Genomic DNA, 24,369 nt, shown 5'->3' with positions numbered 1-24,369 from the left:
TAAAACACCATCGTTAAATGTCACTTTAATTTATCAGTTTTATTAATTACGACATAATATTAATTATTTCGGTCTCATTAAAGTATATAAAAAGGATTTTAGACTCCAAAATCTATTACTGTCCACCACCACAATACATACAATACACAGAAAAAAACGTTTATCTTATTTAACTAGTTGGAGAATAGCCAATTTCTTTATTTGGATATATTATAATTTACGAACAGATATTACTGTAATGGCTTATTTCTATGAATTTACGTAACTTATCAATAGTTGACAAGTGAAATCGTTATAACTACGTATAAGGTACAGAAATATTAGTTTCGCTTCGCTCGTGGATTTACACCACACAACTCCACGGAAGTAGTGCGGGTGTTTTGAGGTAAAGTTAACCAAATTGAATGGGATGTCCGATTTGTAAATTGGTAACATTACATCTGGAAAGTTCACTCTCGAATAAATTTAGACTTCGAACTACGGACGTAACGGACAGACTATTTATATCATGATAATCCGACTGCACCTCGTGGGAGCCGTCCCTGTGTGCACCATCAGGGCATGTTTATCATAATAATGCATTGTCATCCTAACTAAACGTGCGCACCAAATTCCAGCGCAATCGGTTGATAATATATCTGCTTCAAAATTGACCTAAAAGATTCCACCTGTACATACGTACATAGGTACTTACATTAGAGCAAGTTGAATAAAATCTTGTAAAATGCCTTCGGAGACAGAAAATCTAGTCCTACTTGTCCCTAAAGCATATAAACTATCGGTAAATTAAGTTCTCTGATCGGACATAAGCCATAGTGATGAATGACGACAAAGCATCGCATCTAAAAAATGAGCCAGCGCGTATATTCAAACAATGAATGTGAGGAAATGAACGTGAGATCAGGGATAGTTTCGAGGCAGTATAAATACTTTAAAGTTCTCGTTGCGTCGGACATATAAATATTTTATAATCTCTTTTAATAGCTACATCGTCTTCATCAACAATAAAAAAAATTCTTTGTTACGAAACACGTTAAATACGATAACATAAAAACATACTAAATAGTTAATTTAATTATCGGTACATGCTTTTTGCATGCTACGGTTTACCAGATGGTTATTTAAAAACGCAAGAGTTATTTTTTTAGCTCACCGACTTTTAAAAATTAAGCGATTTAAGTACTCTTGGGCCTATCAATTTTGAACTTATTGGAGAACACCACCGATGCCGACTACGACGTAGACGTTTATTCCATAACTTAATGTGTTGTTTCATGTGTTCATCTTCAGTTGAGTGTCATGGTTCTTGTTGAAAAACATATTTTCAACGTTGAACTTGAGAAGTTACAAATTAATAACTTCAAAATTATGATTCCTAGATTTTGCATATCCGCATCCGCACCTTCGTCAGCTGTCACCAGGCGAACTCGCTCCCAATTTAATTTGCCGCCGTGTTATTTCCAATATGGCCAGTAATTTAATAAAGGACCCTGGCTATGGACCGTGTATCTAGGCAGTACCTACCTTGTTTTTTTAGCATCTATATAAGTATATAAAGTAATCGAATTACACAAACCATCGAAAAAGTAATCCAGTTCTTATTTAATGCCAACTCTGGGTTTCTGGCGCCACAGTTGAGAAAACAACCAGGAGCATCTGAAAATGAGAAAGAGAGAGTTTCTAAGAACTCTAACTTTAAATTATACTTTACACCTAAAGTTGCAATAGCTAGAATAAGACGTGTGAAGGTTCTAAAAATATTTTTTTAATTAGTTAGCTTAATGTATTGATATTATAAATGTGAATTTAATAAAACTATACGTAATGACAAAAAAAAGCTTTGACTATTGTAATCACATAATAAGTCGTCATTAATATCACATGGAAACACAACAACAAATACGAAATAGACTTACGGCGACTTCTAGATTTTAATAAATCTATGGTACGAAAGACTAATGCAATCCATGACAATTTCCTAGCTCTTTACAACCCCAGCCGACTTCCCCCGCTTAAATAACGTTCGAATTTTCAACTTATCAAACCTAAAAGTGTATCTAGAAAATAAACTACCTAGTCCATAGAACTAAAATCGTCGGACACAGATTTATGCACAACTAGATGTCGCTTGCCGACACCTGCACCTACTGCGGTTTAGTGAGATTTCGAAATTCCACTCGCATTAGTAAACATTGTAAAAACTACATAAAACTTGTGAGTCATTATTCAAACTTTTCGTTTAATAAACATTGTTCTGGAAGTGTCACAATTTCCATGTGTATATCATCAGTCATCTTATAGTTCCTTAGTAGTAACTACAACTTTTGCCTTTTCCTTTATGTAAGAAGCTAAATTTTTTTCATTTAAATACACTATGGAAAAACATATCGCAGTAGATAAAAAATATGGGGGGTGTCTAGCAAAATATAAATCTGTGGTGGGACAATTTTCCTCAGTATTGGACGGCGATGCCGCAACGAAATAATTTTTCAAATACAAGTCCAATTGGAAGTTGTAGTAACTCGAGATGCAGGGACGGAAGACAATGCATCGCTATGTTATGCGAAATGCTTCCCACTCCGACACTAGGTACTACGGAAACACGATTTACACCAGAATTCTTCCTTTCGAGTGTTTTGATTGTTACACTAGTGTCAGATTTTATTCAAATCGCCTTAACCACCAAACACTTATACTTTGACAACCTCGGTGGCGCAGTGGTAAAGTGGCAAAGTGGTCAAGAGGTTCCGGTTTCAATCCCCGATCGGGTCATGATGGAAAATGATATTTTTCTGATTGGCCCGGGTCTTGGATGTTTTAAACGTATATGTATTTGTTATTTAAAATATAGTATCGTTGAGTTAGTATCCCATAACACAAGTCTCGAACTTAATTATTTGGGAACTTGCTTTGCGGGTAGCTCAATCTTTGTGATTATATTTTACACCAGTATTTTCTCTTGAGGTAAACGTACAAAGTTCATCTGAATGAATACCTCAACCACAACTATTTCTGCTGCCAAACAAAAATTGCATTTTTGTGTTCCGGTTTTAAGGGTGTGAGTGACAATGTAGTACTGGGTACTGTGACAAAAGATCCTAGGCCACAAAGTTGAGAAGATAAAGTAGACATATTTTAAGAAAGGTTAAAAGAACAACACACTATAAAGAGGAAGGAAATAAAAGAAAATCTTGTCGCTGTTGGTATTTGTAGTAGGGGGTAGTTTGTTCCCAACGGAGATGGAACTTTGTTTCGCCGGAATTCCCCGCGTTATAATGTAATACAAGACTTGTCATTGCGGAACACGGTCTTGGCCTTATTAACACTGATCTAACTAAATATTACGTGGTGTATATATCTGATAAGAAATTATAAAAGAAATCTGCCGTATAAACCAATCTAAGTTCCTGGCTGAATTCAAAAATACCATCATTATCGTAATATTAAAAATACCTTAAATTCAATTTAATGTATTCTGTTAACCTCCAACCACAGTCGGAGTGGACTTATTAATTTAACTGTCTCTGGCTGTTCTGGCTGTTTGTCTTTCTGTGGCAGCGAAACGGCTTAACCGATTCGAACCGATCTATTTTTTTTTATTTGAAAGAAATTTTAACCGAGAATGTTCTTAGCTACGTTTGGAAAATGTGAGTTCAGCCGCTCTTTCCTAGCAAATGAGCGCATGGCAGCAACTTCGGAGTCGGAGGTTTCTAAAATTTGTAAATTAATTTTTATACAGTAATTTAGGCTATACTTTCTTATTTTATAAATATTAACTGAACTGACACTGAACGTTTGAACGCCGAATACTTATGAAAAAAACATTTGCTTTTTACAAAGTATAGACAAAATGATGCCTGAGAGAAAATGACGCTCAAATTCAATTAAAGTCTTACCCATAGATAAGCTCGTCTGCAGGTTTGCAGTGACAAACAAGCTTCACTTGTGGAGTTCGCAGCAAACAATTGCTAGCAACTGATTATTTACGAAAGCTCACGAAAGCTCTACTCTGGACTTGTCGAAACAACTTTATAACGAGGCAACTTCCCTGAATAGCGTACCCATTATTAACACCTAGCTATTGTCTATTCTAAGTCTACGTATTTTAATATGAAGAGGTATAGTTTTATGATTAAAGCAGATATAATTATAATGAGAATGAACGCGAAGAATCAACACGAGCGAATACATTGAATAAATAGTTACATCGGTGGCTACTTCCATTTCACAGTTAATATCAAAAGCAGTTCACTATGTGAGTAACTCATAATTAACAAAGAAGTACAGACTAAATGAAAGCCACTTGTCACAAAGCGCTTTACCGAATACTGTATATTACTTAGTGCAAAATGCATTAACTTAGTGCACGCCAGAATATAATAACAAAATGTTTATTTCTTTTATTATTCTTTTAAGTTATTAAGTATCACAAATCTGTGGTTTAGTTCTTCTAGGTTATATTCTACCCTAGTACCAAATTTCATAACAATCCGTACAGTAGATTTTAGTAGTAGTAACAAACTTTTGCATTTAATTATTAGTATAATTTTTTTCCTAGATACTTTTTCCAGCAAGGGGACGGAATAGATTGTTTTTAAGTCAAACAATATTTTATTATTTAAATAGTATTCTTATGTATTCAATTAACGTCAATTTAAATAAACTCAAATTTATATCAAACAAAAATAAATTTACATTAAATAGAACGAATATAAGATTCAACTGAATCCAAACTAATTATTTAAAAAGAAATCGAACATAGCTACTATAAAAAAAATTAAAAGTACTAAAAACGCAAATTTTCCAATTACAGGCAACCCTCATCAGTCCGGTCAATTGCAGGTCGGAGCGGACAAATTAGACCCGACCGACGTTAGCCCAGGCCCGACCAAATCTCAAACGCAAAAGAGCATTCAACTAGCACTCAACTAATGCACTCATGTGTAGCGAGGGTCCCGGAATCAATTCCAAAAATGATTTATTTACCGACCAATCGCATTTTACAATTGAATTTTCAGTAAGCATCGTCTGAGTTCTCACAAGGGATCTTGATACGTAATCTCATAGTGAAGAAGACCAATTTTCCGTGCGAGCGCGCGCCAACGTCGAACGATATCGGACGAATTAACTAGTAAGTTGTTCTACAGTAGCTGCTTTATTTTTATACATTTTGAACAACTATTATGTAGAATTACCCACACATCACCATCAATAGTATCCATCATCAATAATAATTGTTTCATATCTCGTCTCCTATCGGATGTATGAAAATTGTGGTAATTTTGCAGACAGACAGGCAGACCTTTGTTGCTACAAAATAAAGTTTTCAAAGAATTATGCAATTTTATGCTCTTTTCTGAAATAGGGCGTAAAACTATTATCGGATAATTAATTAAGGATTCAGACACTTGAAGATTATTATCAAGTTTTGAAAGCAATAGATAATAAATAAAAGACAATAGAAGAAAACTGGTCCGCAGCGATGCAAATACGCGCATTTTATTTTATTTTTTATTTAACTTCTAAAACAGGCATTCTTATGTATTTGAATTAAACGCTACGACCATGAATTGTATGTATTGTTTTCAGTTTTCGCATATAATAGTTGCACCACTGTAGAGCAGTTTTCAATAGTCGCATGCGGTAAACGGATCGCGATGCTAGTTAGAACGAATCAAATCTAGATGCAGTTCGATCCAGGCCCAATAATTGAACTGTTAGGCGCGCGATGAGCTCGGTACCTGGTGGGATTGGCTTCCAGGTCATTGCATGTGAGGAAGAAATAAATGCTAGCTAGAAATTTGCCAAGCGAAATTCGCAAGAAAAGCAATAATACACGTCTAGTTATATAGTTCGTGTTTAACACGAAATACAAATACTTTTTTCATTACCTAGTGTTTGTATACCATTAGAGTGTTTTGTAGCGCTCTTAGCATATACTAGCGGCAGCTCGGGTAAGAACATAATAAATTATACCCCTAAACCTTCATCAGGAATCATTCTATAATCTTTTGATGAAAACCGCCTGAAAATCCGTACAGTAGTTTTCGAGTTTATCGCGACCAGACAGACAGTCAGACGCGGTAGAGGACTTTGTTTTATAATGTAAAGATTATTGTAGATACAGGCCTTCCTAACTTAATACTTAATCCGACCCGCAATACTATATTTCCTGGTTGAATGCTTAGATGAAATCGCTTACAGCGATAAGGCCGTCTTTTGCGCAATGTCTTGTTCAATTATTTAAGTTTTAAGTAATATACGTGTATAAAACATTTTTTCATCTATATTTAAATAATGTGCAATAAAGGATTTTGTATTGTATTATATTGAAACTTTCCTTTTCTGGACACTGACGTAGCCATTGGCGCGGCGAGTGCCGCAAATGCCTACATCAGTCTAGCTACTTATTATTTGTTTTTTTGTGACATAGTTACTTTTATAGGAACTGCTAGTTAAATTATCATAAACAAAACGAAATGGAACGAAAACCCCGGGATTATTTAACCCGAGAAATTATTCATATTTCGGAATTCGCAAATTAGGTAATTACCTAAAGAGCCCACAGATGATCGTTGACACGACTTCCACCCTGTTAAATTGGCAGATGTAATCCTGCGCGCGCACTTTTGTAAGAGTCCGGGTCTTGAGCCCAAATTGAAATCTCATACGAGCTTTTATTAGGCTGCGATCGCTTGGTACTCGAGGGTTACTGACGGCTCACCAGGGTTGACGTCTTCCGACTTATGAACGAATATGATTTTGAGAATAATTATGAGGATATAATCACTACGTTTTCTTCGACGTCGCCGTCTTCAGATCTTGTTGCATTCTACGTGATATGAAGTCGTTGAAGAGTTCCCTCGTTGGGAGCTGATCCTGGGTGGTTCATGATGTCGTGATAGTAATGCACTCATGGAAACTGAAGCGATTGTCAACTCTGTTGGACAAGCGAAGTGCGGCAGAACGATTTGATCAAAGACAAACAAACATCTTGAAACTAAACAAAATTTAAACTAAATTGCTTGTAAAATGTATTCAATTATTACAGTTTTGTAAATCATAATATAAATTCTGATTCGATTACTTTATTAACAAAATTACTAAAACATTTGTTTTTCTTAGGCAAACAATCATACACTTAAAAATAATTGACGTGAAGAAGTCTGATTTCCTTCCACAAAAGTATAATTTTACGATCCTATAAAATTAACCTCTAAACAATATATCATTCGCCAACCCTACGCGAGCTCGAGAGCCAAACTCGTTAAGTCTAGTATACTAACGACGAGGCGGAATCCAACAGGGCTCCGACACAGGCGACACCTGTCCAATTTGGGATCTTTAACTACTAGATAGGGGGGAAAACATAGTCTACTTTTTTTCAAAAATCAACCCCCAAACAACTATAATGGGGGTGAAAATACACGCAGCCGAAGACGCGGGAAAATGCTAGTTTTTTATAATTTTAATTCGATTTTGACACAGGCGACACCTGTCCAATTTGCGTCAAATGCCCGTACAGTACATCCAACACTCATTCAACTCATTTAATTGGTAATGAGCACAGAATTAGAGATAAAGGCATATAGAAGTGACAGCCAACCCACCGTCACACAGAGCCTTCACACCCGACCTTCACACTGTCAATTTTATTTCACTTATTGTAATTCTTCTTCCAATGAGTTTCACTTATTCTAATTTAAAATTTCGATTCATACTTATTATTATGTACATTTTCCTGTATTTATTTATTTATTTTGATTTTATAACACACTAGCAGCTCATTAAACTATATATATATATATAAATGATATATATTTATTGTTATTGGTATGTACATATGTTGTTTCATCATATATCATTAGACTTAATTTAATGGAAGTCGTCATTTCCAGTAGACTTATTATTATGATTTCCATGGTAATAAGACTGTCTAAATGGAATTAGAAGATTGCACTTGGAAGTTTGTTAGGGACTTGTGGAACTTCATTGGGAAGACAATGTTAATTTGGAAATTATGAGTTGAACAAGTGAGTTAGTTACTAAGAACTTCTAAGAAAGATCAGTTTAAGTACTTAGGGTTACTTGTACTTGTATCTAGTTCTGTTTAGTGGGGTCCAGTGAAACAGAACCTTGTTTGACTGATGTTTTATAAAGAAAAAGAAATTGGACAGTCCCGGACCCAACGTAATAAGGGCAAAAAGCTTTCGAACACAAATCCAAACGCACATAAATAACTGATGTAGTTCAAAATTACTTTCAGGCGATTTGTCAGGGAAAAGTGTCCAGTAGAACAAATGGGGCATTGCTTTTATACAAAAGAAAGTATCGAGGAGTTTTAAAGAACTTGGACAATAGCGAGGCTTTTTACATAACTGCCTTGAATGTAACGCGTTTCAGGGATCAATACTATACATATCATGTGCTTATTTATTTCACTCCCCTACATATTTTTTCTTGATAACTTCAAAAGCATTTATCTGTTTTATGTTTACTTGTTCCTAACACAACTATAAAATACTGCCCTACTAATTTATGATTTTCAAAATTGGAAAAAATATTGCAGAAGGCTAATGAAACTAGAGTCATTATTAAGTAAATAGACTTTATTTTAAAAACAAGCGCGCTCGCGATGTTTTCCTATCATCAATGTCGACTACTCTCGTTTACGATGTATAAAATAAAAGCATTAAAGCGAAACTCCCTTTCTTGAATTTCATAAACTTGCCGTCTTTTGCTACTGTACAGGTATCGTGTGAAATCACATGGTAATCGAATACCATTACGATATAGAAAATTGTTTCAAGCAAAACTACATCAAAATATATATTTTTTTAAAGTAACTCTAAGTTGAAATAAGTGAACAATAACACATGTAGCACAAGTCAACTTTGACGTTAACTTTAACCTGCGCAGAACAACCCAAACTTACGCCATTTTATCCTCAGACTTCTGTGATTTTAATTTTAACTAATCGTTGTTGCAGCGCGCATGTTATAGTTACCGTCAATCTTGACGACTGGTGCAACTGAAGCTTAGACATTTCAGTTTGAATCATGTATCAAATTGAATACCAGTCCAGTATACGTTCTATTTCAGAACAATGAAGTAGGTACACGTCTTACACAGCAGCTCAGTGAATTGTCAATGATATTTTGACGTTATTGCTTTGGACAGACATCTCAGTAAGACTAAATGGTCCAAGTCTCAGGTACAGCTATCAATAGTTAGAACTGTCTATCACAACTTAGGTCAAAATCGATTGTTTTGACATTGCACGATCAAGACAATGAAATCTTGGTTTAAGTTATTTTAGTTACTAACAGCCCGTCCCGGCTTCGCTCGGGTAAAAACTTAATAAATTATGCACCTATACCATCCTTAGGTTTCGCATTATCTATTAGTGAAACCTGTACAAAAATCTCATGAAAGTCGGTACAGGTAGTTTTAGGGTTTATCACGAATAAACAGACAGACAAACGTGACACGGCAGAGGACTTTCCTATATAATATTATAGGTACTAGCTTTTGCCCGCAGCTTCGCCCGCATGAATTATTCTGTAAAAGCGGAACACAAATTTTCACCCCCCTTTATAGTCAATTGGGGGTTGATTTTTCAAAATAAATCTAGCATCTGTTTGAACGGGAGCCTTAAACTATATATATACCAAATCTCATCAAAATCGGTCCAGCGGTTTAGCCGTGAATGCGGAACAGACAGACAGACTTTCACATTTATAATACTAGCTCTTGCCCGCGGCTTCACCCGCGTGAATTTATCTGCGAAAGCGGAACGGACAAACTTTCACCCTCCAACATAGTCTTTTGAGGGTTGATTTTTCGAAAAAAAAAAGTAGTTATGTTTGTACATCAAAATTGGTTCAGCGGTTAAGCTGTGAAAACGGATCAGACAGATAGACAGACAGACAGACAGACTTTCGCATTTATTATATTAGTATGGATATGGAAGCGGGCGGAAGCGGTGTTCGTGTTATGGTTAAGACGGCCGCCTATGTGTCTCAGGTTCGTATCCTATTCGTGTCATATGAGTTTGTATACCAATCTGACTCATAATTATAGTTTTCATAGACCACCACTTGCTTCCGATGAAGGAAAACATCGTGAGGAAACCTACACACTGGTGGACAGTTTAGTTCACTAGTGTGTATGTGACTACCTGCCACTAGATGGCGGGGTACGTAGTCGTAAAAAAGCCATGTCAGATGCCTTTAAGCGACTTGAATAAAATCTGACATCAGTGTTAGCAATAACACACTCGATATTATGATGAGTATGGATAAAAGGATTGAGAGTAGAAATTCGCCTGATTTATCAATAAGTAAACTAACCACTAGGTAACTTTCAGTGGCCATCGAGCGATCTAAACATATGAAAATTAACATCGTTCGCCCCCGGCTTTGGCCGGCCGCCAACAGAATATAAACCGTGCCATCGGCAGCTGACTCCGGCTGATGCATGGCTGACCTTCGTGACCGTGATTAGGCACGACCAAAACCACCTTTTTAGAGCTCCATCTATACTATCCATACTAATATTATAAAGAGAAAAGATTTGTATTTCCATTATTTAGATGTACAGTCAAAAACACATCCACCTACCCAAAGTCATTGCAAACTCGCCACTATTACCGCGCCATAGAGGTTCGTGCAGAGTAACTTGATGTGCTGTTGCCTGTACGTACGTACATATAATAAAAATGTATGTGAGCTATGTCTGTACATGGGATATAATAGAGAAAAATAACTATTAGAGAGATTAGATTAAATATCGAACTTTGCGTTGTTCTGCCCAGGTTAAAGTTAACGTCAAAATTGTCTATTGCAACCTACCCCGACTATACATATACGTAACTATGAAAACACGGTAGGCAGTTATAATTTTATTTATTGAAAAAAAAAATTGTTTGAAATTTTTTTTAACATCAAACACAACTCTATATTTGTGACCACCGCAGTCGGGTAAACAGGTACTCAAGTTAACAAAGTCCCCGAGACCTCACAGCCTTCGGGAGCGCTTAGTTACAGGCAGGCCAATATTTTTATGGGCAAGGTGCGTGAAGCCCCGATATTTCAATTGTTCAGTGGACCGAGGCAGTTTATAGGTGACCCATAGATTTATAACAGCCCAAATACCGCATGTTGACGAAGTTATTTAAAACCGAGATCATCTCTATTTTAAAACATAATGGATGAATCCTGATTGATCCTAATGTTATGTTATGTGGTTTTTATTATTTTTTTCATTTTACGACGAGATTTCTGCTAAAATGTCACATACTTTACAACTCTATCTACCTTACAACTTATTGCAGGCCCAACATAGAAATGAAGCTAGTTTATTAGCTAACGAACTTTATTAGATACTATGCCCTAAGCTCCGCCCGCGATAGCCCATGTTTCACTTCAAGTCATTAACTATAATTGATACAATATCTATTTTAAATATCATCAAATATAAAAATCTATGTTCGAGAAAGCGCGACAGACAGAAAGACAGACTGTAGTATGGATTGTAGTATCTAGCGTTGTAAAAATCTGTGGTGCCGAATCGCCGAATGACGTCGTAATAGGGACACAAACATTACCCTTTTAAATTGAATTTCGCGCAATTTATCAGCCGGCCCTGATAAAATACGGTACAACCCCCTCGAACAATTTAATCCGCGAGGGGTGTACGAGTACAGTTATTTATTTAATGGAGCATTTGAAATTTGCTAGGTTTTTAGCGGCGAAAATTCAATTATGCGTTTTGATCTTCATTTTCCAACGCGAAAATTAATTTGCCTCATTGTTAATCAATAATTATTTATTCCGTTTTGATTTGGTCCAATTCTACATTCTTGTGGATACAAATGGAAGTAAACAACTACTACTCCCCATTTTCTCCTGTGTCCTCTCTCTGGTCTGCTCGAAGAGATTTCTTGAGAAATAAGCAGCACCTATCTACAAATACTCCATGTATCATTTTCCTGTATTACCTATTTTATGTATACTAACTTATAGATAAAAAAATACTTCAAAGTGAAACAAATTCAATTAAAATACTTAAGTGGCTTTTAATTTGAGTGTGTCTGAAACATAAACGTCCGAGTTTTTAATTATTTGTTGAGTTTGATATCATTAAACTAGTACATATTTATACCGATATTTAGAAAGACGACTCGGTCGACGATCATCTATGATGAAATTAGATGATCGCAGGTTTAAAGAAAGAAAAAAAAAAAGGAAGTAATAAAGCTGCCAGTCACATTTGAAAGCCGTCTGTTGCCGGCCAGTGACAAAGTTGAGACCGGCTGGGTGCCAAGCCAACTCCGACCGCTCTTGTAATGCGATTAAAAGTCCAAGTTGTCCGCGACTTCCCGACAATAGATGTTACTTTAACATTGTTTTCCTTGCACTGTTCGAACTATGCCTGCGATGCGGGACCGTGATGACGTTGCGAACTTTGTTGATGGTGAACTTTTTTCTTTGATATTGAATTTTATTTAAGAAATTGACTTAGATTATTTCCTGCAAGGGGGGATATTTGGCAGCATACTGCAGAGTCAATGTTAGGATGTATGTGCATGTATGTTGGTTACTCTTTCACGGAAAATCTACTAGACGGATTGTTGTGAAATTTGGTACAAGGTAGAAATAACCTGGAATAACACAGGGTACTTTTATCCCGAAATTCCCAGGAGAGCGAAGCCCCGGGGCGCAGCTAATACTAAATAAAAGAAATCGTTCAAAATATGATGGTGGGTTTAGTGTGCGGTATATGCATGCACCCTTATAAGTTTTAAATCCGCTAATTAAAAACAACTTTTAACAAAAGAAATTGTTTAATCTCTAAACGTGAAATAGGTATATTCGTTTAAATTTTAATATACTTACCTAAACTATTTATAAATAAAAATATTTATGATCAAAGTATTATGTTTATTAACTAGCCTCCCTTAGTCATAAACTCGCAGATGTAGATACACCTAATAAGTATATAATTATGTTCTATGCATAAAATAGTTAAAGCATACTTAAAAGAAAAAATATGTTTTGTCACTATCGCACTTTATAATATTTGGCTTTGACAGAAAGAGACAAAAGCAAGTATGTTTTAACTTTTTTTATGAATAACAAGGTGAATATAGAACTTATTACGTTCAAAAACTTTGGTACAGTTGAAAATTCCACAATATCCCGCTGGAAGCTCAAAGACGGAAAGTTTGATGAGTTCGACACACGACGAAAGCTCGGACTAGACACAATAGATGTGACAATCGCTTCTTTTCCAACTTTCGCATTTTGCAGTCAGTATTAGTATACGTGTATTGGAAATGTATTGTGTATTTTTAACCAAAAAAATATAGACACAGCTATGTTTGTGAAGCAGTAGCATGCTAGGTATAGGCCCTTGGGCAAAAATAAATAGTTTGTTCTCTCATCATCGTCTTACGAATTCGACGTACCTACCTACTCCAGATTTGTTGTAATTGAGATTCGTCGTGATACAGTCGATTCCGTAGTAAAATTATAAACCAAATGCGAGTGGAAGAAATTTTCACTAGTTCAATTAATATCAGTTTTAGTTAGTTAGTTACTTAGCTACGCCACTGTTAGGACATAACAACAGGGTGACACGATTGATAGAGCAAAGAATACAGGTACCACACAGATATCGATTTTGCTAATTATATAAGTACGTTCTTCGGTTAGGTATGCTTCTTCAAATTTCCACGAGCGTCAACAAAGGGTCACGACGACTCCACAGATTATTATTTTATTGTTTATTTGGCACATCGACAACATAAAAATGTTTGACAATTTACAGAAAACAAGGTAAGGCCCATAGGTAAAGCCTTATCATCTTTACGTCAATTACAGAAGTGATATAAATTCCGGCTACACACTATCGCCAAACTTAGACAGATGCGACTCAGTGAATGCATGAACATTGCGTAGTTTATATGAGAGCTTTTTTATACCGGAATGAAAAAACAGTAATGTATACCGAATCCGCCAGTTTGGCGGAAAATTTTGAATTTTCCCGGAAAAGCTCCATCTCTCAACAACAACAGACACCCATAATGCCGACGCGAATTCGCGGACATTGCGTAATATGTATGAATCCTTCAATTTACCCTAATGAAAGTTCAGCAATGTACGCCGAATACGCCAAAGTTCGGCGAACTCTTTGGCGACAGTGTGGAGGGTGTAACATAAAAAATAGAAAAAAACGCAGATTAGTTTAGCTATTCACCACCAGGTGTCAGTAAACGCAACTTCCATTTGCATAAGATAAAAAAGAGAAAAATTATACTTTATAATTACGCAATTTATTATGTATACAATAAAAGGTAGGCCTGATTATTTACTGCAGAATTTTCCATTCATAGTAGAAAATTTAAAAAATAAATACATTCCAAAAGTTAAAGAATAATAAACTTCAGTCAAAAGTATGTAGGTAGTAGGTAAGTAAACCATAGAATTAGTAGGTACTCAGTACTTACTAAATCCATGAAGTAAACAAAACGCCTGACATTACTGCGGCTGGTTGGCAATTGACATTTTGCAATTAATTGCCAAGTTGTCAAAAAATGTCAGCCAACAAGGAAAATAACCTTGTTCAGGCTTATATTGAATTAAATAAGTTTTGCCAAAACGGTGACTATGATAGAGCGTTAAAAGCTACTGGTAAAGGTAAATGTCTTTGAAAATATATCATGTTCCTCCTGAATCTTATAACAATCTCCAAACTAGCTTCTAAAGTAACCTAGTAGGTAACTTTCCCTACAGTTTATAGAATGATATATTTAACCCCATACATAATTATTAATAACACTAAAAATGTATTTAAAATCCTTTAGTTAGTATATAAACAATCTTAGAAATTTGATCACAAATGTGAATTAGCAGGTAGCTAATTATATCTTCTGGTTGACATGATGACAGAGAATAATTTATGTATGAAGGTGAAACTATATTTTTAAGTCATTTTAATGTTAAAACCATTATATTCACCTTCCAGTTTTGCAAATAGCACCCAATGAGCAGAAGGCATTCCACTGTAAAGTGGTGTGCTTCATCCAACTGCACAACTTTAAAGAGGCCCTTGCAGTTTTGTGCAACCCTAAAAATGCTGCGCTTGCTGCTGATCTCCACTTTGAGAAGGCATACACTCAGTACCGGCTCAACTGCCCCAACGATGCCTTGCAGACTGTTGACAATGCACCCGAGATGACTCCCGCTTTGAAAGAACTAAGGTTAGATTGTATTCTTGTGAAATAGTCAATTTATTGGCATGTATTTTAGATTTAAAACATAACATCTTATGAAATGTTATGTTTTAAATCTTGTTTGAAATTTTATTCAAATCTCATCATAATAACATCTCATAATAAACTTAAAAGACTACCAAAATGTGTAGGACTCAAGAAACCACTAAATACCCACCTGTACCTAAATGCCACATAAAATCATTATAAGTATTGTTTTCATATCAGGATTTGTAATTATGTTATTTTTAGTCAGTTGCAATATTGTTTTTAACCAAATCATTAAAAACTGTTGTTTTCCAGGGCTCAAATTTTATATCGCCTAGAGCAGTATCAGGACTGCTACAACCTTTACCGTGAAGTGGTGAAGAATACCACAGACGAGTATGAAGATGAGAGACAGGCCAACATGGCTTCTGTTGTTGCCAATCTAGCTGCATTGAATCCAGTGAGTTATTTTTATTATAATCAAAATATATCTATCCCTTTTTTTAGATGTCAAGTTGAAATCACTAAAGCCCAGTTCACATTGTGGATAATTTTAAGTGCAGCTGTTCAGAGACTGTTTTATGTATTTCTTATGAATGTTTTTCTTCCCTATCCCAGTCTGCAGACTTACCCCAATTTGAAGAGAGTACCTACGAGCTGTCTTACAACATCGGCAGCACACTAGCCATGCGCGGGAAGTACAACGAAGCAATTCCGGTGCTCAAGAGAGCAGAACAAGCGTGCTCTGAGAGTGTGATCGATGATGGAGGCACTGAGGAAGAGGCAAAAGAAGAGGCTGCCATTATTAGGTTAGTTTTATATCTGGTTTATTACACCACACCATATTAAATCACCTGGTGAATTAATATAATTGAAAAATTGATCTATCCAATGAAAAAATATATTGGTAACAACAAAGAGACCTACTGGCCTTTTAGTAAATTTTTTCAATCAAACAAACAAAACAAATCTTCTATCCTCCATGGCTAGTAGTTTGTAACAAATAATTCAAAGACATGAATCCTGTTGACATAAAGATTGTAATAGAATACATAGTTATGTATCCATCTATCTATATAATGAACTCATATGCATGTGTATCTTTTGTGGACAAAAATAATATGAAAAAATTAATTTAACTTGTTGGCTGGAATTAATTTTAAAATATTAGTACACTATAGATTTAGTTAAGTGGCTGTAAATAGAGCATGGATATATATAAATGTTATAAAAACAGAGTCCAGCAAGCGTACTGCCTGCAGCAAATGGGCAAGGAGAAGGAAGCGGCCGCCGTCTACCAGAACGTGCTCAAGGACAAGCCCTCTGACCAGGCCCTAGTCGCTATTGCCAGCAACAACCTTGTCGTCATCAACAGGTTAGCTTTTATAGTTGTTTGTTTTGTCATGAAAGACAGACAAAGAAACACACTTTCACATTTATAATATTAATATGGAATTATGGATGTAATAAAATTATTTATTTTGTGTAGCATAATCTCCTATGCCATTTTTTTTTGTTTCACTATTATGTGACACAAGCAACGACTTTGTGGCCTATTCACACTTCAAACCAGAAAACATCAATGCAATGTTTCGCGACAGAAATAAATGAGAGTCAGGTACCCATGCAGGTGACCTTTGTACCATTTTACCATTGATTTTCATTATTTTAGGGATACGAACGTATTCGACTCCCGCAAGCGTATGAAGGCGGCCACACAGGACGGCTTGGAACACAAACTGAACTCGAGGCAACGACGCGCCATCGCATACAACCAAGCGATATTGGCTATCTACTCTAACCAAGTAAGATAAACTTATATTTTAGGACTAATCTCTGTTGCTGGCAACACAAGTTTTTTATTTTTTTTTATTTTTGTATAAGGTTGTTGTTCTAAAAAAAGAAGAAAATGTCATGTGTCCCAATTAATATAAAAATAAAATACAATATCAACAGCAGTTGTTTGGAATTTGACAAGATCCTAACAATCTCTGCACTTAGACAGAGGTCACAGTGACACAACATCTCAACAGTCTGACACTGACATATTTAGACCAATACATATATACCTTTTTTATAAAGATTTATTATAATATCAAGTACCAAAATCATGAAGAATATAAAAAAATGGTATTATATTGGAAACAGGTGAGATACCATAACAAAATTGACTTCAGAAAAGGGAGACTTCTTCCCTATTTCTGAAGGCTTTGCATGCAGAGGTAGGCCTCTGCACGCAAAGTCACAGCCAGTCCTACTCGACTTCCCACCGTGCTAATTAAATTAAATATGACAGAATAACAGAAATTAGGCATTCAAATATCCATGACTGTGTGAATCGCAAATTTTACGATCAATATTATTTGTTTTATTTTTAGGTAAGAAAGAAATATATTAGGACAAAACCTAGAGAAACTGGCATTGTTAAGAGAATATAAAACTCATAATGAAATTTCCCTTGCAGCCGGACTTCTGTAAGCAATGCTGCGTGAAACTAGTCAGGGAGTTCGGCGAGGAGCGACGGGCCGCGTTAGTGGAGGCCTCGTCATTGGCCAAGGAGGGAAAAAGACAGCAAGCTGTCACGCTGCTGCTCAAATATGGGGATACGCTCACGTTTGCTGCCGTTCAAGTTTTATTGGCACAGGTAGGTGGAATACCCATCTAATATAAATGTGAAAATATTTGTTTGTTTTTTGTTCTTATTTCACGTCAAACAGAGCAGAGCAGTGGGTAAGAGAGTATTTTTTACTTGGAGATTGGAAGAAAGATAGTTATATAGGCTACTTTTTACCGCGCGTAATGGCTAATTAAATATACGCTGAATTTATTTCTTATGTTTTTATGCAGGGTGACCGCAAAAGTGCAGTGAAATTGTTAGAAGAGAGCGAATATAAGTACCGAGCTGGCGTGATCGGGGTACTTTGTACACTGTTGTGTGCCGACGGCGAAACGGAAATAGCTTCCAATTTGATGAAGGATGTCTACAACTATTACAAGGATGATAAGGTATTTTACAATATTTTACTTAAATGTTTACACCAAATCCATAATAATAAGATGTTCGATGGCCTTGCTAAAGGAGAGACAGCCGCCAGCGGCGACAATGCGGTCAGGGTTGTCACAAAATAAGAAAGTCGTGATACAGTGTTTTTTTTTTCATTAGTTACAGCCCTTGATTTAGCTCTCAATGCGTCATATGGCGCATTGCTAGCGATCTCCCTCCTCGCACCTACCGTAAAGCAGCTGAACTTTCCAGACAAATAGGCTCGTTTTATACCTGTTCAATGTATGCTACAGCAAATTAAACTGTTTAGTACACAGTGAAGGCGTGTTTTATCTTTCAGTATTATTTTATTTCGAGTTGAAGATATCCAACCAATCAAAAGTAATCATTAATTATAGTATATTAAATTCATTTTACCGTTTGATGTGTGCGTTTGGTGACATTTGTACTCTAGTAAATTTGTCTCGTGACACTATCATTGTTTTCTGTTTTACGTGATTTATTTCCCTCCTCCAGCTAGACAGCTAGACTTTGAAGAGTTATTAATTACTTAAGAGATAAAAAATAGATTAATTTAATTATTTAAGTACAGAGAAATATTATGGCACTTAAGTATATTGTTGGCTGGCAACTGTAATGTAATATGAGGGTGTTCACAATGAAACAACCAGTTGGTTATAGGTTCGACGATAAACTATAACTGATAACTGATATTTATTATTTATTAAACATAGTTTATATGTATACATATTGAATATAGAACATACAATGTTGGTGGAGGGGCTATCCAGGTTGTTTATCCACAATACAATTAGTACATTGTACGTAGGACATTTATTAAGGTCATGTGTCGTCACACCACACAACGTTTTGCGTACCTGCGCGACGTGTGGCGCGACCGCTGTACTGTACTGTTGTAAATCAAACGTGTCTTGTCACATTATTGTTTTTCTGTTTTATTTCCGTGATCCATCGCTCTTCCGGTGTGGCTCCTAGGCTCTAGACTGGAGATTTAAGTTCTGTATATTTTCCCTGGCAGCGTTTCGCGTCCCTCCGGGACGTGTGGCGCGCGGCCGCGGAAGTCCACCGCAAGGCGGGCGACGCCGCCGCGACCGCCGCCGCGCACGAGGCCCTCGCCCGCGCCGCGCCCGACGACCGCAAGAGTCTCGCCCGGCTGGTGAAGGCCCTGGCTGCTGTGGAGCCTGCCAGGGCCAAACAACTGGCCCAGAAGCTGCCTAGGCTGGATCAGCTGGAGGTATGTGTACAATATTGGCGAGGTTACGTGCCCCATCCTCGCACGTAACTGTATATCACGGTCTCTCCGTCCTGTAAACAACTAAGCGCTTGCAGCACTACAACTTATATCACAGTAGTGGGGAGGTAGTGAATATAGACGCATACACTGCAGTATGCAACATTATAGGACATCCTAACCCAAAAACTTTAGTTGGAAGTAATTTTTATTATTTACATAGTTTTTTGTATTTAATAGAAAAAAATCAAACAGTTTATATGTAGAAACACAGTAACATTTTCCTTAAATATTACAAAACAATCTAGTGTCGATATCTATATGTTTCTAACAAACACACGCAATAACTTCCTTGGCAATATTATTGAAATAGTTTGCCATTGCCTGTTATATTATCAACAAGAATGCACATTTTCTCACGATGCTTTCCTTCACCGGAAGCAAATGGTGGTCGATGAAAACTTACCACATATGAGTCGATTGGTATATAAGCTATCGTCTTACGAACCAGTGCAAATACGCCGGGCAAACAATTGTTTATCTATCGTGTCTCGATTCTCCGCGATCGACGGGCTAATGTTAATGTGCCAATTAATTTCCAGACTAAAATTGACATCGACGCACTGGAATCGTCGAAATGGATGATGGGAGCGAAGGTAGTCAAAAAGACGGTCAGCAAACAAGAACAATCACCAGGGTGAGCTGAATTGTTTTTTTTTTATTCCAGACATATTTTTCTCTGAAGAATAAAAGTACTTAGAAGATGCTCTACTTTATTTTTTGTTTGCCGTGTATGTTTAGGTATTATGCTAAATAAATATTGGTTAAATATATTCTCTCTCTCATTCCCGCATGTTCTTGACGCGTGAAAAAATAAACCTTTTTATTTTTAAGATTCGGCTTTGATTTTATGAGCATTGCTGCAGTTGCCTATCAGTTTTGGTATCCATTAGAGTCAGCACACTTATCCCATACCACAGATCACGTTCATTGAAAAGTGAGCAATAAAGAGGTCTGTAGACGTAGTTTATATGACAAAACGGTATCTGACTGCGAGCAGTCCGCTAATTTGTTGTCAGTGTAAAGTATATCTATAGTTGACGCTTTAAAGTTCACTTTTCAATGAGCGTCATTTTGCCGGGTGGTAATATTTATGCTATGACCCTAAGTCGCGTCGTACGACATCCATGGGAGGATGTGGAGTGATCTTATTACTGCTTTTTTACTGAGAAAAAATGTTGTAATTACTTACAGGACTCCAGGGTCGGAATTAGGTCAAAAGACGAAGGCCAAGCGCAAGAGGAAAACGAAACTGCCTCCCAATGCGGATCTGTCCAGACCCCCTGATCCGGAGAGGTTAGTTATATAATATTTATTATTTAATTTGTGTGTTTTACACTAGCATCTAATGAAGCTGAAGTGTGTGTGTACAGCTATGTAGGTATTCTATCAAATTAGACAAAATAATCACTCATTCTCAATCACAATATTTTTTGAAATTATCAGTCAAGATGTTAAGTATTTTTTGCAAAACATTCTTGTAATCAAGTAGTTACGATTTGAAGAGAGAAGATGGTTTTGTGTCCTTTCACTCTCACCTCAGCAATACTCGAAGTGTGGCTACTAGACAGACGGCTACGGTAATTATATTATGTTTCATTACTAAAACAAAAATTTGCCAAACCCAACCCGAACTAGCAGCGAATCAGCTGGAGTTAGCACTAATCAGGAAGATGAATAACATATCAAACAATTTACATCCAGATGGCTGCCGAAGTACGAGCGCTCGGCGTACCGCAAGGGGCGGCGCGGACGGCGCGAGGTCATCAAGGGCAGCCAGGGCATGTCCACCACCGCCACCGACCAATAGTTAGTGTTTACCACCTATTTTTAGAAATAAATTAAATAAATTTATTCATAACATACTAATATACATCACAGGAAATGTACAAAATGTTAATATTACAAAGGTACATTAAATACTCTTAGTCATGACATGAGACAAGCTGAGTGGTACCCTTAACCACTCAGTTTGTCTCATGCCATGACGCTGATTTTAATTTTTTATCATAGTTATAGTGATAGATAGTACAGTCAGTCAAAAAAGGTAACGAAACTGATTTTTGACGAACTACCTTTTTTTGCAATTGCAATACCCAATAGAATAGTCGAGATTGGTTGATAAACAGCCAGTGTTGCCAAAGGAGTCATTTTCAGGAGGTTTCTTGTCCCTTGCAAAAATCAGTTTAGTATAGTAGTATGTTTACTGTTATTAAACGATTAAAACAAGTGGCCAAATTCGTATCTAATTTTACATGACATCTGTCAAAACTAGTATCGCCAGTAGCAAAAATCTTTTCCGTATAAAACGTGACTTCTAATATTAAGCTTTTGTTCAAGAAACATTATAAATTAATTATAATGTTTAGTAACATACCTAAAATAATTACAATTTTTACTAATTTATGAATGTATTCCCAGTGACATGAGCAAACAGCAGCCGTCGAGTGCGGCGACCAAGAGTCCGCGCGTGCAGGAGAGCAAGCAGGACAGCGCGTGGCAACGCAAGCAGCAGCAGAAGAAGAAGGGCAAGGGCCGCAAGTGGTAAACGGAGCAATAAACTTTTATATACATCCCGTGTGCGTTTTATTTAACTTTCTATTCCTTTAAAATATGCGTTAGCAGCATCAATATTACATATAAATTACTAAAAAATAAGGCCCTCTTCTATTATCAAGAATATATGTATGTATATGTCTAAATGGATTCATGTTCGATTGAATAGGTTCGCTGTATTATGATACAGTATATTGTTAAGACAAGTGTAAAATAAAAGTATAATATTGCAATAGGCACAAATTTATTACAAAATCAATTCTTAGAAGTAAAATTCTTTATCTTTTAGCATTCTTTCTCTTAGACTTTCCTGGTCTCTGATTCTTCTTCTTATTGTTAGGTTTGAAGGACTTATTTTTATTATTAGGTTTGAAGGATTTATTTTTAAAGTCAAAAGGTCTCTTTTTAGCAGAGCTATTAAAGCCATCCATTTGATTAGATGATTCTCTCGTATTCAGTTTTGAACCCTTCTTTTTCCCTCCAAAGCCAAATTTCTTGTCTTTCATGGCTCTTCTTTTGTTAACTTTGTTTTCGATGCCTTTATTTTTATTGCTACCTTTATTATTATCATCTAAAAAGTCTAAATCTGTTGATTTTCCTTTCCGTACTCTCTTCAATTGTTCTAGCATATCTCTTTTCTCCGCAGCCTGTTTGAGTTTTGCATCAATCTGTAAAGAAAAGGCAAAATATTTCATGTTTAGATGAGATAATTCAGCAATGATAATCTTGTTTGAACCTACACCTAACACATATTTTTAAATCTGTACATAATTACCTGTACACGCTTAGCAATCTTCTTTTGTTCTCTCAACTGGCGAACTTTCTCAGTGCGAGCTTGAGCAGCTTGTTTTGCCATCAAATTCTTGCGGACCTTCTGCATATGCTCATCAGTTTTTGCCATCTCAGCAAAGAAATCATCAGGCCTGATTAAATAAAGAGTAATTAATAATAAAACCTAGTATAGATCTGGAGGAGATACCAATTCAAATAACTTATTTCTTAATGATATAAAATATGAATTAACAGTAATATTACCTTCTAGTAGGGACCCCGAGTTCCTTTAGCTTCTTGATGCCTTCTAAAACTGCAGCTTGAGCTTGTCTATGAATCAGGTTCTCTCGTTTAAACTCGTTCAACACAGGGTCCTGTGCAGGGTCATATTCCCTGCTACCTTTACTATTCTCCTTTATATTTCTATATAAAAAAAGCAAACACACATATAAAATATGGTAAATATTTAACATAAGAATGTTATCTATAATTCATAAAATTTAAAAAATACTTCACAAACTATGTATGAAACTAAATATGCAATTGAAATTGTCATATTATTTTAAATTATATGTAGTATCTTACTTTCTTCTCTGAGCAGTATCTTGCATTTGTAAGGCCACGTCCGGGGCCATAGGTGCGACACTTGTCACCAAATCCAATGTCTCAACCCATGGCAATTTCAGTTTGAATTCTTTTAACTTTGCTTTTAAATCCGGAACATTATTAACGTATGCCTTTTCAACCCTCTCAATTTCTTCATTTAGACCTGGCTTCAGTAAACCCTTGGCAAAAGCTTCCTGGAGCTGAAATAAAAGAAAATGTAATTTATTGATAGGGTAGATAGGTATAACATACTATGATATATTACACGATAAACGTCTAAATATACCTCCTCGTCTGAATCTGCTTCAGTATCACTGTCATTTAATATAAAGTCTGTCATTTTAGATAGATCGACTTATCACTAGTAATAATAATGGGCAACAAATTAACACAAATTCGGCAATACGACATACATAACCTAACAATAAACGTGGAAATGACAATTGAGTTTTGTCATTTTTTTACTTTTTTTAAATGCAACCAACCAAAGATAATGAAAACTAAAGATGACGCGTTAGCGTACCCCGGGTATTTTTTTCTTTTTTATTGATGAATATGAGATAGAAGATTTCCAAACAGTTAATAAATATTAGAAATTTTCACAGATATAAAAGCAGTGGAAATATTGACCCATTCAGAAAGGGCGCTCGGGTAATACCATAGATTTAAAAGGGCCCCGCGCGCAGCTGCTTGTAGGTAGACCATTATATTAATCTCGGAAAGAACTTCAGTTCCCGTGGGATTTGCGAAAACCCTGTATTCTATATTCTAGACGAGGCATATATGTACGTTTTCTAACTTTACAATCATCTTCATATCGAGTGTATTATTACTAGGTAACACTGGTGTCAAATT

At 36.0% G+C, this 24,369-nt stretch overlaps 2 protein-coding genes across 3 annotated transcripts; one reads left to right on the top strand and one right to left on the bottom strand.

Annotated features, from left to right (window-relative positions):
* Positions 1-14,546: 14,546 nt before the first annotated feature.
* Positions 14,547-22,157, top strand: Srp72 (Signal recognition particle 72). 2 transcript variants are annotated; one of them, XM_053746807.1, is made up of 13 exons: positions 14,547-14,702; positions 15,031-15,265; positions 15,581-15,725; positions 15,884-16,074; positions 16,503-16,640; positions 16,938-17,070; positions 17,730-17,909; positions 18,113-18,271; positions 19,309-19,524; positions 20,124-20,218; positions 20,776-20,877; positions 21,286-21,390; positions 22,003-22,157. In XM_053746807.1, exons 1-13 carry the CDS (start codon positions 14,600-14,602, stop codon positions 22,127-22,129), a joined length of 1,929 nt encoding a protein of 642 aa, XP_053602782.1. In that variant the 5' UTR covers positions 14,547-14,599; the 3' UTR covers positions 22,130-22,157. The 2 variants fall into 2 exon arrangements, with proteins under 2 accessions (XP_053602782.1, XP_053602783.1); XM_053746808.1 differs by lacking the exon at positions 22,003-22,157 and adding an exon at positions 21,514-21,559.
* A 207-nt stretch (positions 22,158-22,364) lies between these two features.
* Positions 22,365-23,981, bottom strand: LOC128670819 (uncharacterized protein). Its single transcript, XM_053746809.1, has 5 exons — positions 23,801-23,981; positions 23,494-23,714; positions 23,173-23,331; positions 22,913-23,060; positions 22,365-22,805 (listed from the first exon to the last, which is right to left on the bottom strand). The coding sequence occupies exons 1-5, from the start codon at positions 23,852-23,854 to the stop codon at positions 22,416-22,418; spliced, it is 972 nt and encodes a 323-aa protein (XP_053602784.1). The 5' UTR covers positions 23,855-23,981; the 3' UTR covers positions 22,365-22,415.
* Between the last annotated feature and the right edge of the window lie 388 nt (positions 23,982-24,369).

Source organism: Plodia interpunctella, chromosome 6, assembly GCF_027563975.2.
Source record: "Plodia interpunctella isolate USDA-ARS_2022_Savannah chromosome 6, ilPloInte3.2, whole genome shotgun sequence".
Taxonomy (NCBI): Eukaryota; Metazoa; Arthropoda; class Insecta; order Lepidoptera; family Pyralidae; genus Plodia; species Plodia interpunctella.
This window is presented reverse-complemented; position numbering and strand designations above follow the sequence as displayed.